Source organism: Nomascus leucogenys, chromosome 2 (assembly GCF_006542625.1).
Source record: "Nomascus leucogenys isolate Asia chromosome 2, Asia_NLE_v1, whole genome shotgun sequence".
In the NCBI taxonomy this organism is placed as follows: domain Eukaryota; kingdom Metazoa; phylum Chordata; class Mammalia; order Primates; family Hylobatidae; genus Nomascus; species Nomascus leucogenys.
Window position 1 is genome coordinate 51,832,766 of NC_044382.1, and position 13,925 is coordinate 51,846,690.

Consider the following 13,925-nt stretch of genomic DNA (forward strand, 5'->3'; position numbering starts at 1 on the left):
GCGAGGCACCCACCCTGCGGCCCTCGGCCCTCAGCCAACAACTGGGAGAGGCAGCGTGTCCTGCCCAGCCACCTCCCTGGAATGTTTTTTGGGTCTGGGGTCTCCTCATCATGGGAAACCCAGTCTGGAATAGATGTGCATGGCTTGGGGAGGGCACAGAGGCACAGGAGGGAAGGAATCCCAGGGGCAGGGGATGAGGAGCCGGTGAGCGGCCTCTCTGTGCGGGGCATCTCCATGGCCATCCCTCACCTCTCCTGGGCTGAACACTGACAAGGGCTCCATCTCGCCCCCACCTGGGGTAGGGCAGTTATGAGTTGCCTGCAGGGTACAGTGGAGATGCTCATTTGTTTTTTTTGTTTGTTTGTTTGTTTGTTTTTTATTATTTAGGGTTTTAGGGTACATGTGCACAATGTGCAGGTTTGTTACATATGTATCCATGTGCCATGTTGATTTCCTGCACCCATTAACTCGTCATTTAGCATTAGGTGTATCTCCTAATGCTGTCCCTCCCCCCTCCCCCCACCCCACAACAGTCCCCGGAGTGTGATGTTCCCCTTCCTGTGTCCATGAGTTCTCATTGTTCAATTCCCACCTATGAGTGAGAACATGCGGTGTTTGGTTTTTTGTCCTTGTGATAGTTTACTGAGAATGATGTTTTCCAGTTTCATCCATGTCCCTACAAAGGACACGAACTCATCATTTTTTATGGCTGCATAGTATTCCATGGTGTATATGTGCCACATTTTCTTAATCCAGTCTATCGTTGTTGGACATTTGGGTTGGTTCCAACTCTTTGCTATTGTGAATAGTGCCGCAATAAACATACGTGTGCATGTGTCTTTATAGCAGCATGATTTATAGTCCTTTGGGTATATACCCAGTAATGGGATGGCTGGGTCAAATGGTATTGCTAGTTCGAGATCCCTGAGGAATCGCCACACTGACTTCCACAATGGTTGAACTAGTTTACAGTCCCACCAACAGTGTAAAAGTGTTCCTATTTCTCCACAACCTCTCCAGCACCTGTTGTTTCCTGATTTTTTAATGATGGCCATTCTAACTGGTGTGAGATGGTATCTCACTGTGGTTTTGATTTGCATTTCTCTGATGGCCAGTGATGATGAGCATTTCTTCATGTGTTTTCTGGCTGCATAAATGTCTTCTTTTGAGAAGTGTCTGTTCATGTCCTCTGCCCACTTTTTGATGGGGTTGTTTGTTTTTTTCTTGTAAATTTGTTTGAGTTCGTTATAGATTCTGGATATTAGCCCTTTGTCAGATGAGTAGGTTGCAAAAATTTTCTCCCATTCTGTAGGTTGCCTGTTCATTCTGATGATAGTTTCTTTTGCTGTGCAGAAGCTCTTTAGTTTAATGAGATCCCATTTGTCGATTTTGGTGATGCTCATTTGTATTAAGCCAGCCTTTGGGGTCCTGCCAGGGTCACCTGCCACCTGGCGGGTGGAAGGCTCCGTCTTGGGTAAAGGAGGTAAGCAGGAGGTCAGGGCAGAGGGGAGGCCTGAAGAGGACGCTGCCACAGTGGGCTCAGGCTGGAGCCAGGGGTGTGCAGGGGCCAGCCTAGGACACAGGCCAGGGAGCTCTCATCCAAGACGTGGGACAACGGGACCACGGCCTATAAAGCAGATGACTCACCATGCAGCCAGAAGGCGACGAGGCCAGGAGGGGCAGGGTCTGGGCCTCTTACCATGTGGGGTGGGCTCTGAGGCCACGCCATGGCACAGGGGCAACCCCCTGAGATTTCAGAGGGAGAAAGCACCAGGGTGTGACCAGGTCTAGGGTGTAACTGAGGGAGGGAGGAAAGAGCCACAGACAGGAGTGGACAAGGAACTGAGAGCCGTGGCCATGCTGGTCGCTGGGAGATGGCAGGGCCTGGGCCTCGGGGGAGCCTTGCTGCGGTTCGGCACTTCCCCCATGCTTTGCACAGATGGCCGCCAGCACTCCCCACGCCACATGCCGATAGTTTCTTTCAGCATCCACCTCCGGCTCAGATCCGTAAGCTCCCAGAAGCAGGACACGTCCTGTCCCTACTTGGGCCCCAGAATCCAGCCAGGAACCTGGCTTGTGAGGGTCTGACCTCATGGGTGGGTGGGCACTGCCAGTGTCCTGTGCTCTCAGGGCCACAGTGACTGGCAGGTGGCGGCACTGACCCCCTCCTCCCCCAGGTGCAGGTGGGAAGCACACCTCAGGACCAAAGAATCGTCGGGTACATCGCCTGCACACACCTGCATGCCCCGCAAGGTAGGACTGCCGCCCACCTGTGATTTTCTAGGCATGGGATCAGCGCCTGGGGCCTAGGTGGGGTCTGGGGCAAGCTTCATCATCCAGTCTCCGTACTTCTGCCCTGCAGAGGACAGCGCCATCCGGTGTGGGCAGCTGGACCTGCTTCAGGACTGGCTGGCTGATTTCCGAAAATCTACCTCCTCGTCCAGCGCAGCCAACCCCGAGGAGCTGGTGGCATTTGACGTCGTCTGCGGAGATTTCAACTTTGATAACTGCTCCTCTGGTAAGGCCGGGCTCCTCCCCACTCAGGTCTCCAGCTCTGGGGAGGCTGTGGGCTCAGTCACAGCTAGACAGACTTCATTAGGCAGCTCAAAGAATTCCTGCTCCTCGAGAGCATGTGGGTGGGGTATTTAGCAAGACTGATTTCTCTGCCCCCTAGAAATCCTAGAACAGGAAGAGCCCACGCTCTGCCTAGAAAGCTGGAGACAGAGATGCCCTAAAAACGAACCTCTGACAAGGAAGGCTGGGGGCCTCTGAAGCGGACGAAGGACGAGTCCACTAGTAACACTCATCAACGGGGCGCCACGCTCTCGCTTCGAGCCAGCTGCCATTCTATCGCTGTTTCACTTAAGTGTCTTAACAACCTTGACAGGGAAGCATTGCATGTCTCCACGTGGTGTGGTGGAGGAAGCTGAGACTCAGAGAGGCTGGAGAACCAGCCCAAGGTCACATAGCCAGGCAGTGATTGCACTGGGATCTGAACCCTGGGAATTGCCCCTTAAACCATTAGGGTGAAAGACTACAAGCTCATCATCAGTGAAACAGCAAACACTTGCTGTGAATAACTGATCTGTGGATCCGATGACCATACGGACCTTGTGGGGACCTTCTTTTCTCTGTCCGAGGACAGTGGTTACTGTCACTGTCCTCAGACGTAATGCTGAAGACCAGGGCGTGTGCTGGGGCAGGTGTTCTCAAGGACACAGAAAAGGAGCGACAAATGAAGCACGGGGCACCTGACTGGGACCGAGATCCCACCCAGGGGCAGTGGCCTAAGGGACGGGGGCCTGGCAGCACATGGGGAGTAAGATGGGAAGCGGGGGCACAGGCCGTGTGGGACAACAAAGCCCCTTGATGCCTCAGCGTTTCCTCCCTCCCCGCACAGATGACAAGCTGGAGCAGCAACACTCCCTGTTCACCCACTACAGGGACCCCTGCCGCCTGGGGCCCGGGGAGGAGAAGCCGTGGGCCATCGGTGAGCTGGGGCTGGGGGAGGAGGATGGGAGCTGGGCTCCCCACAGACTTCCCTCGAAGATCACCAGGACCTACCCCCAAGACCCTACTACTGGGGAAGGGCCCCATTCAGCTGCCCCTGGCTAGCAGAAGCCCGTGCCCACCCACAGCGGCCACCCCTGAGAGGCTGCCTGGGCCCCGCCTGCAGCGACCACTGTCACCCCCTCGTCCCCCCCAGGTACTCTGCTGGACACGAACGGCCTGTATGACGAGGATGTGTGCACCCCGGACAACCTCCAGAAGTAAGCACCGCGCTCCCAGGCTGGGGACGAGGCACTGACTCCCTGACTCGGGTGGAGACAGGGACTGGGCAGGACCCACGCGGGAGAGCTCAGCTCAGGCTCATGAGGGCTTTTGTGTGGCAGAAACCTGTCCCTCATCTCACCTTTGAGAGCTTTTGAGAGCTGGGCCAGGCAGGTGCACCTCACACCCTCACGCCCAGGGGGACTGGCCTTGCTAAATCTCTAGGGGTGTTTCCTAAACCTGTTTTCAGGAGCTAGCCCTGCCCCGGGCCCCTGCCTGCTGGGTACAGGAAAGGGCCTGGAATTTCCCCAGGCCAGGCCACGGGTCGACCCCTGTGAAAGAGCTGCTGGGTACGGCGCCTGCTGAAGGCAGCCTGGCAGCTTGCAGCACCAATCAGGCAAAAATACACCAGCAGCAATTAACACAGTTGACCATTTTCAAAGTAGAGACAGTTCCATCCCAGCCAAAATTCATTCTTGAGCCCAGTGAGATGTCCATAAAGAACACATCTGAGAGGCCAACAGCAGAACCAATTTATAATTCACAGCCCGAGACTGCAGTCACGGTGATGGTTCCTTGCAGCTAATTTGAGCCAATTAATTAGATTATAGACTAAATTTGAAACATCATCCTATGCTGAGAAAATTCTTTTTATGAGATGATGATTAAAAAATGACTACCAGTAACTCTCAGATCATTGATGCTGGAATTAATTATCAAGGGCAAAGGACAGTGATGGATTCCATTTCTGAGCTGTAACAATGTTCTAAATGTCATTAGTGTATTTATCTTAAGGCTGATGAAAACCTTGTGGAAGCCCATGTTTGCAGGCCCTGCCTCGCCGGGTACCCCTTTTCCATCTCTCCAGGCACTCACTGACCTGGCGGCCTGTGCAGGGTCTCTAACCACTGCACTTGCCATCCTAGGCCCTGGCCCCAGCCTGCCCTCTGCGATAGGGGCTCCCAGGAGGGGGTCCTAAGCCTCTGGCCCAGTGGTGCTGAGGCCCCAGGGGACAGGCTGGCAGGAAGCAGACAGGCATACTGCTTGTCTCAGGGGAACAGTGCCAGAAAGGGATTCCAGATGTCACATCCCCCTGCTCCAGCACCCTGCCCTCCCTGTGGATCCCCTAGCACTATCATGGGTTTCCTCACTCAGAAGCGGTATGACAGCCTGTTCCCTGAAGCGTCTTGGGGCCCACAGCAACCATTCTCGTTTCAGAGGAGGAAACAGAGGCTTGGAGGCTCGGTGACATAAGCAGAGTCACACAGCCATGTAGGGACAGCCCCACATGAGACTCCTCAGAGGTGCTCTCCTGGCTCCCTCAGCCCGTCAACCTGGGAACAACAGTCACAGGGGTCCTCGAGACTCATGGCAAAGACCAAGCTCCCCAGAACAGGCCCCCTACTGGTTCAGGGCAGAAGCCCATTCTGGGAAACTGGTGGGATCAGTTCTGTCCGAGTTCAGAAAGGGAAAGTGAGTGCTGGCCAGGCTGGGGTGGACAGAACACCTCGACGGGCTCCAGAGCCCAGATTCAGCCAGGAACCTGCAGGCAACTCAGCCTGCCCCCAGCTGAGGCCCTTTTTGGACCCGAAAGGGAGAGATAAACCCAGCGCTTTGGTCCCACCCACCCGCTCCCACACTGGGAGGAGACCATGGCTCCACACACAGCCCCTGTCAGGCCCAGGGGCGGGCATGGGGGCTCACCTGCCTCCTGCATGTGTGGACAGAGTCCTGGAGAGTGAGGAGGGCCGCAGGGAGTACCTGGCGTTTCCCACCAGCAAGAGCTCGGGCCAGAAGGGGCGGAAGGAGCTGCTGAAGGGCAACGGCCGGCGCATCGACTACATGCTGCACGCAGAGGAGGGGCTGTGCCCAGACTGGAAGGCCGTGAGTCAGGCGGGCCCAGCAGCCAGGGCCATGCAAAGAGAGCGCAGGGCCCAGGCGCTGCAGCTCTCGACAGCCGACTCCCTGAGACCCCACATCCCAGGCCACTCTTACAATGACACCCATCACTCCCTTAGACCCTCAGGGCCCCAGGTCTTCCAAGCCCCATCCCTCTGACTGCAAGAAGGTCCCAGCCCCAGGGCCTCACTTCGGGGATCCCCAGGCCGCTCCCTGCAAGATGCCCTTGGAATCTGACCAGGATGTTTCTCCCCTCTCCCACTGGCCCCAGGAGGTGGAAGAATTCAGTTTTATTACCCAGCTGTCCGGCCTGACGGACCACCTGCCAGTAGCCATGCGACTGATGGTGTCTTCGGGGGAGGAGGAGGCATAGACCATCCGGAGCAGCGGGGCCTCTGCCAACCCTTGGAGCTGCAGCCCATCCCTGGGCCGTGTCCCCTCCATCGAGCGCCTGGTGCTTGGGGGAGGAGGGCAGGGACAGGGAGGGAGCCACAGTCAGTGCCCAGGAACCTGGAAGTTGCGCTGCTCTGCGCCTCTGGGCCTCACTGTGGACAGAGGAGTCAGGCCCGTCCCGGGAGCCTCCAGCTGCCTAACCAGTGCCATTCTTTCACAACACGATTTTCTACAAATCTACAGCACAACCGAGTTTGTAACCCGTGGGTTAGTATGAGGACCGGGTTCATGTACTCTCTGTATCTCTTAAGCTTCGTCCAGGGTTCTTTATTTTTGTCTGCTGCCAATGTCGTCTCGCATGCCTGCACCCTCGCATGCACGCTGCCCGCATGCCACGTGCCATGCCGTAGCCACAGACCCCTTGCTCGGGCCTCACCCAAGGCCAAACTCCAAACACAATCAGAACCAGCCAAAGAAGCACTTCCTGGGCACGGCCACCAGCTCTCCCGCCTCCAGTGTGGGCCGGCTCCCGCAGGGTCCGAGGGCTGCATCCCTACCAGCCAGCCCAGGGCTCTTCCCAGGGTCTCGCATTCAAGGGCGATTACATTTTAAAAAGAAAAACAGAAAAAGGTTAATCATAAAACCAACCCTCACTTCACAGGGTCTGTAAGTCACTCATAGAACTTTGCTCTTCCTGAGACAGGGTCCCTTCCCCAGCTCAGGCACAACAGGGTCTGGCAGGCTCTGGCGCCCCGGGCCTCCTCTGGGAGCCTCCCATCTGGGCAGTGGAGCCATAAACGGGGAATCCGAGAAGAGAGCATCCACTTTTTTTTTTTTTTACAGGAAGAAGGGACTCACAGCATAAAGGGGGGTGGGGGGGATCCTGATTTTGAAAATAATCTATTTGTAGCTTCTCTTCTATCAAAACCAACACATCCTCTTCTTTCTGCCAATCCTCTCCCCCACTGGACACCTCTCTGGTTCGGGACCAATCCCTCCCTGGGGACGTGCCCCACCTGCGTGCCGAATGAGCTCAGGAACCCCTGCCTGCCCCCCGGGTGGGGCTGCGGCTCTGGCCTCCCAGGCCCATCCTCAACAGCTACCCCAGCCAACAACACCAAGGCCACAAGGGGACCCCGGCCTAGGAAGCAGGAAGCCAAGCTGCAGAGAGCAGCCTGGCCCTCCCAGTGCGCGGGCTGGGGCAGCAAGACTGACAGTTGCCGCATGCCCAGGGCAGGGTATGGTACTGGCACCCAAGTTCAGCATGGCAGAGCTGGCCAACAGCCTGTGGTCCCTGATCTGCCTCCAGCCCCAAGCTGCCTATAGCCCCCAGGCCCCTTCGGCAGCACTGCCTCTGCCCACCTGCCTTTAACAGACTCCAGGGCTGCTCCTGTCATGCAGCGAAGGTTCTGTCTGTTTCAAAGTTCCAGACTCAACTTGAGGGACTGTTTTTGACAATCCCCGCTGACCTCCGCTCCTCGTGGCGCCCTGGCCCTGCACCCAGCCTGGCCCAGAGCTGGCTTTGCCTGGTGAGGCTGGAGGGAGCACCAGGACCTGCTGTCTGCTGTCAGCCCCTCCTGGTGCTGGTGCCCTGATGCTGTGCCTTGTCACCCATTGAGCTGCAAGAGGGACCAAGAGGGGGCCACGCAGCCAGCCAGATGCCTGGCCCTGTGCTGGGGCAGACAACACTGCGGAGCCTGGCACTAGGACGTGCGTCCTTGTGACACTGGCCTGTCTGAACTCACCTGGCCTGGGAAGCACCGTCTGTGCCCGGGCCCAAGCCCTGCCCCCGCTAGAGTCCAGAGCCAGGAAGGGGCTGCTGAGGGCGAGCGTCCTGCTGGGCTCTCTGCCTGGCCAGCGAGCCTTGACTGGGCTTCATGCTGTGGAGGCCCCCAACTCCCAGAAGCAGCTGGGATTCTGCTCACACAAGCAACTGGGCCGGCCGGCCCTGGACTCCTAGACCCTGAGCCGCCTGCCGACTGCCTGCACAGGGAGAACAGCTGAGGCCCGGGCAGGGCCCCCACACCAGACCCCAGCATAGCTTCCCCACCCAGGCACCCCCCTTCCTGGGGCAGCAGGCATGGGAGTCAGGGCTGCACGCTCCTCCCCTCCCACCTCACAGGCGGCCTTAGGCAAGTCATTTTCTGTCATCACAAGGTCGCCTCTGCCTAGTCAGGTCCTGGCGTCCAGAGTAAGGACGTGCGGCCCCCAGGCCCCCACATCCCTCCCTCAGCTCCAAGGCCAGGACGCCCCCTCCCCGCCCCCGCCCACTCACGTGTCTCATTGTGGCTGCCTGTGGACTCCCGGGCCTTGTGTACAGGCCTGGCCCTTCCACTGATTTTTAAAAGTGAACCATTGCTGGATCTCAGATTCTGTGGCATCTAAGGCCTAGCAGGGGTGGGCACAGGGGTTACCCGAGGCCCATACCAAGACTCTGTGCCTGCCCTAGGCCCAGTCTCAAAGGAAGCCACGAGGCACGGGGGCCGCTGAGGAAGGAAATGTTCATTTTCATTTGTCCAAAACCACCTTAAGTTTTAAGTATATTAATCTTGATGCTTTTTAACTATTGCTTTTTAACTTGCTGAGATTTAGAAATACTGTTAAAAGAAAAACTTTTTTAATTTCTGTATTTTTTTCTGTATTGTATCTTCATGGGACATTAGGGGTTTTCTATGGTAAGCACACCTACGGTTTTGGTAAAAACATCAAATATATATCCAGACGGTTCTTCCCTAGAAGAAAAACAAATCTTTACACCTGATAAAATATTTTGCAAAGAGAGGTGTTCTTTTTCCTTACTGGTGCTGAAAGGAAGGATGGATAATGAGGAGAAAATAAAACTGTGAGGCTCAAGGCTGGTGTTCTCCACTTATTTCAGCGACAAGCTGGGGCCAAGCCTCAGGGGCACGCCTGGGGGCAGGGGAGGGAGTTCCTGCCCCCAACTGCAGGATAGGCGCTGCCCAAGTCTGCCCTGAATCCGAGGACACCAGAACTCTGCTCATACAGGCGGCTTGGCTGGCCTGGCACAAGCCTCACCTCCTGAGCTGCGAGCCAGAGGCCACTGGGTTCTCTCACGTGGTGTCTGCTGTTACCTCTGAGAGCTGGGACATAACCAAAGCGGGGTTAGTGTGTGAGAGAAGCAAGGTCACAGTGCCTACTTGCCTCCCTGGTGAAGTGGGGCTGGGCAGGGGCTGCTCCCTGCCATACCCTACCTGCAGGAGGGGCTTTCCAAGCTGAGGGCGGTGCAGAGAACAGGGCTGCCTCCCAGCTCCCCTGACAGCCGCTTTCCTGGGCCTGCATCTCAGGAACTGCTCTGGGACAGCTGCCTTGTGTCCAGTCTCAGGTCCTGGCAGGCCTCCAGCTGGTGCAACACTGAGGCCAGACACCTATGGATGTGGCTTGAAGTTATCTGTCAGGTTAAAGGGCCAGAACCCAGGCCTCTCAGCCCGGGCCCAGCCAGGGTCTTCAAGCCCCAGAGACCCAGCCACAACTCAGCATCTCCACTCCGTAGAGGGCCAGAAATCTCCACCCTCCTAGCAGAAGCCAGAAGAGCAGGGACCCGGAGATCCCCGAGAGTGGGACAGGCAGGACAGGCTCCCACCATGGGGACTGCTCGCCAAGGGCGGCGTGGACAACCCCACCGGCCAGCCCAAGCCCCCAGTGCTTCCACTCCCTCCCCAGCTGGGGAGAGATGTCTCCGCATTGGAGCTTTCTCAGCACCTCAGAAGCACAAGCAGGGGGGTCTCCCCAGCCCCTCCAGGGCTCCAAATTCAGTCACCCTCTCATGCTCCCTGCCACAGCTGGAGCCAGAGGCCAGCAGTGCAAAGATGCAACAAGATGCAACACGGCGCAGTCTTTCCCACCCCTGAGGCCGAGCAGCTCCCAGAGAGGAGAAGAGGGCCTTCAGCCTTCCCCCCTAGAAAGCCATGAGCCACTCAGAACCCCAGCCCTCAGGCCACTTTATTGCTCAAGAGTGGTCATTCTGGGGTATCTGCGAGCCTGAACTCCATGGCGATGTCGCCTGTGTCGGGGTGAAACTCCACCGCATAGCTGACAGTCCGTGGGCCACCCACCAGTGCTCTGTGATCTGGGGCAGGGCTGAAGAAGTAGACGGCCTGCTTGCAGTGGGGGTTCCAGCAGCAGCCCCCCTGTAGGAAGAAGAGCAGGAAGATAGTGAGGGCTCCCTGGCACCTGAGCCTCCTTGCTAGCCAGCCTCCAGCCCAGGCAGCTCACAGCAGAGAGAAGCTGCTCAGAGGCCAGATGGCCCAGGACCACTGGGGGGTCATCATGTGGCCCGAAGAACTTGTGACAGAAACACCCAGAGCACGGGGGCAGGAAGGCCTCCCCAGGTGGCGCCTGCTCTCAGGGTCTGCATGCATACTGGGCCTGGCACACAGGCACTACCTCAGGGTCTGCAGGCTCCAGGAGGCCAGTGCTGAGCGTGCACTCCGGGGTGAGGTGGTACTCCATCCATAGCACCGCTGCGTGGCTTCGCCCGGGCCTGCCAAGGAGAGGGGGCCCAGCAAAAGTAGTCACACAAGAGGCAGAGGGGCACAGCTGCAGCTCCTGTGGCTTTCCAGAAACTTGTGGTCTTCCCCACTTCCTTCCTGCCCTGCTGGGAGCTCCCAGTGCTGCATCTACATAAACGTTCCTCAGAAAAACCCCAGCCAGAACAGCCGCAGCCAAGCCCCCACCTGAGCCAATCCGAGCCCTGCAGCCGGGCCACACATGGGGCAGGGCCGGCACGGCTCCAGGGTCCGGGGGGCTTGAAGCACAGCCTGGCACTGAAGGCTGGAAGGCCCCTCTGATACCCCAGACAGCAACCCTGGGAGCTCAGGTGGTGGCGCCCGCCCTGCCTGGCTGCCTGCCCCGGGTTGGGAGGTGCTTCCAGGAGAAGTCACTCCTCGGGCGAGGGTGGGGTGAGGGCCGGAGCAGGACAGGGCTGCCCGTGCCTGGACGCAAGCAGCGCTTGCTGACCCTGACCTGCTTCAGCTCCCAGGAGGGTTCAGGAAAATGGTGCACCGGTGACCACAGGAACTAAGCTCCCATCTTCCTGAGCTGTGATCCAACAAGGGACCCTCAGCTGTAGGGGGTGAGCAGAGCCCTTCCTGGCTCCCCCACCACTGGCACACACAGGACCGTGGGAACCACCACACGTGCAGGGCCACTCTGACAGGGACGGGCAAGGTTGTGGGGAGGACGAATACCCCCTCCACATGTCAGTGCCTCGCAGGCCAACTGTGCTCACCACGGGGGTGAGAACTCCAAGGGCAAGCAGCAGCCCCTGCCTGCCCCCCCGCCCAGCCCTCCCTGCACCCACCTCCTGAGCTCCACAGTGCCCTCGGCACACAGGGGCTGCGAGGGCACCGGCTGCCGGAAGTCAAAGGCCAGGATCTGCCAGGGCTCGGAGAGGCTGCGGCACGGGTACTCCCACAGTGGGTGGGGCTCAGCCTCCCTGCTCTCCTTGAAGTCCAGGGCACGCTGTGAACAGAAGGCGGCCTGGGGGCTGCAGAGACAGGCCGGCGGCCAGACAGAGGGACCCCTCCCTGGCTTGGCTCCCACTGACTGCAGTCACAAGGGGTGTGCGTTCTCCCGTAAAGATGCCGAGCGCCCAGCAGACCAGCGGCTCCCCCTCTCTGCCACTTCTCTCTCATCAGTGGCTCCCCAGGCACTGCTGGCTCTGAGCCTCACTCTCCGGATTTTTAAGATGGGGTGGTACCGCCTGTCTCAAGCTGTTCTGAGGACCACACGTCTACATCACTGGTGAGAACACCCAGCACCTAGAAACTTGGTGACCACCACAGCTGTGTGGCCATGACAGGTGGGCCCCAGGCCACGGGGAGGGATAAATGTGTGACAATACAGCGCCGGTGCCTGGCGGCAGGTTGGGGGCACCTGCATCCAGGAGGGATGCAGAAAGCTGCCTGGAGGAGGGGAGCTGACGGTCAAATGGGAGCCGGCAGGAGAAGGGCCAGAGGAGGTCCTTGAGGATAGAGCTAAGCCAGGAGAGCAGGCCAGGGCACCCAGGCCAGCCCGGCCACTCTGCAGGGGTGGTGTGGGGAGCCAGCTAGGGCATTCCTGCAGCGGGACGTGGCCAGACTCAGATCTACAAGTTCATGTGGGCTCCGTGTGGAGGACGGCCAGAGCAGGAGGGGCCCAAACTAGGACGGCAGCAGTCAGGGGACAGCCTGGGTCAGAGGCTCACTGGGAGCACGAAGGCCAATGGCAGGGGACAGGAGGACTTGCCAGGGAGGATGCCCGGGGCCCTGGGCCTGGCTGGTCGTGTGAAGTGGCACCAGGTCTAAGACAGGGCACTGGAAGGGCCAGGCTGAGGGTGGGGAAGGGCAGGGGGATTTAGAAAGCAGAGAAGTAAAAATGCCTGGCACCCCACTGTGGGATATCCACCACTCTCGGCCATCTGCCTTAGCACACGAGAGACAGACACTGGCCCAGGACCAGAGTGGCAGAACCGTATCAGCAAGAGGGGACAGGGACAGCCAGGGTGGGCAGGCCATGAGCAGGGGCCCAGGGGAGGCATAGAGCACATGGATCCAGTGCATGCAGGGCTCAGCGCGAAGGAGATTTCTAAAAGCATCAGTCAATGGTCTGCTGTGAGAGGCAGGTAAGATGCAAACTGAAAATATCCACAAGGTTTAATTTACTTAAAAAAGTGTTCACACACAGGCAATCCATGTTCGCTATGGGAAAATGTGAGCAGAAAGGCGAGCAGAAGCAGAAAAGCCCCACCTCCCCACGCGCAGCTGCTGCTGCGGGGCCACCGCTGCTTCCCGCTCCTCCGGTGTCCATGAGATTTCTTTTTTTGAGACAGGGTCTTGCTCTATCACCAAGCCTGAAGGCAGTGGCGCAAACGCAGCTCACTGCAGTGCCTCAACCTCCCAGGCCAAAGCCATCCTCCCACCTCAGCCTCCTGAGTAGCTGGGAATACAGGTGTGCACTGCCATGCCCGGCTAATTTTTTGTTAAGACAGGGTCTTGCTATATTGCCCAGGCTGGTCTTGAACATCTGGGCTCAAGCAATCCACCTGCCTCAGGTTCCCAGACTGCTGGGATGACAAGCAGGAGCCACGTGCATTTCCTTAATACACAGCATGGCCCACGCTCCTCACCCTGCCCCTCTCCTGTGGATGGAACAGGACCCTCAGCTTCAGTCCTCATGAATCCAAAGACCACTGGCGCTGTCAGGACAGCCCATGGTTCTGGAGAACGTAGGCCCAGTTGCTAATCCCTACCATGTAAATAACCTGTGGGACACTCCTCAGGTACCCCTCCCGGGAATGGAGCCCCCACCGTGGAAATGGCTGCCTAAGAAGGTTCCCAGACAGCCTCTGGAAAGGCTGCCCCAATAGAAAACAAGCTGTAGGCACTGACGGGGGCAGTTGCAATGACAGGACGTGTGGGCCCAGTGGAAATTCTGACACAGGGTGACAGCACAGAGCCAAGAACAGGACTGGTACCAAGCAATGCTCATGTTGAACCACACAAAATGGCAGCGCCTGACCTCACTGCCCCCAACAGAAGAGACTGTGCTGCCCAAGCCAGGACCCTGTGAGAGGCCTGCGCCGCAGGAGCAGGCGCGGGGGGACTACGCAGAGTGTGGCCCTGCCTACCTTAATCATGTCGTCCATGATGTGCACGTCGAAGCCTTCGCAGTCACCACAGGGGCTCCGGATCCGCCACAGGTCCTGTGAGGAAGGAGCAGCCCTGTCCACACCCGCCCGCCAGGGCACAGGGAAGTGTGGCAGCAAGAACAAGAGGCACATCTTGCTGTTCCCTGCACACCTGAAAGAGACCCCCAAGTATGAAGGGGCTCAGAGAGAACAAAGATCCACAACGGTTTCTGTA

At 58.2% G+C, this 13,925-nt stretch overlaps 2 protein-coding genes and 1 pseudogene across 9 annotated transcripts in view; 2 read left to right on the forward strand and 1 right to left on the reverse strand.

Annotated features, from left to right (window-relative positions):
* The window catches only part of SMPD3 (sphingomyelin phosphodiesterase 3), a 92,505-nt gene extending 83,589 nt beyond the window's left edge, over window positions 1-8,916 (forward strand). For 3 of the 5 annotated variants that reach the window (XM_030794953.1, XM_030794960.1, XM_030794945.1), the window contains 5 exons: window positions 2,178-2,253; window positions 2,363-2,518; window positions 3,401-3,490; window positions 3,707-3,770; window positions 5,499-5,924. In XM_030794953.1, coding sequence (XP_030650813.1) covers window positions 2,178-2,253; window positions 2,363-2,518; window positions 3,401-3,490; window positions 3,707-3,770; window positions 5,499-5,829 — 717 coding nt within the window. In that variant the 3' untranslated portion in view covers window positions 5,830-5,924. The other 2 variants (XM_003262921.4, XM_030794967.1) reach the window with 1 other exon arrangement.
* The window catches only part of PRMT7 (protein arginine methyltransferase 7), a 55,791-nt gene continuing 48,433 nt past the window's right edge, over window positions 6,568-13,925 (reverse strand). For 2 of the 3 annotated variants that reach the window (XM_030794927.1, XM_030794923.1), the window contains 4 exons: window positions 13,691-13,765; window positions 11,384-11,544; window positions 10,468-10,564; window positions 9,999-10,211 (listed from right to left, as the gene is read on the reverse strand). In XM_030794927.1, coding sequence (XP_030650787.1) covers window positions 10,041-10,211; window positions 10,468-10,564; window positions 11,384-11,544; window positions 13,691-13,765 — 504 coding nt within the window. In that variant the 3' untranslated portion in view covers window positions 9,999-10,040. Of the gene's footprint in view, window positions 6,648-9,275; window positions 9,450-9,998; window positions 10,212-10,467; window positions 10,565-11,383; window positions 11,545-13,690; window positions 13,766-13,925 lie in introns of those variants that run through there. The other variant, XM_030794935.1, reaches the window with a different exon arrangement.
* On the forward strand, window positions 7,920-8,916 carry LOC115830627 (annotated as a pseudogene). Its single transcript, XR_004026156.1, has one exon. The product of XR_004026156.1 is annotated as a translation initiation factor IF-2-like (transcript).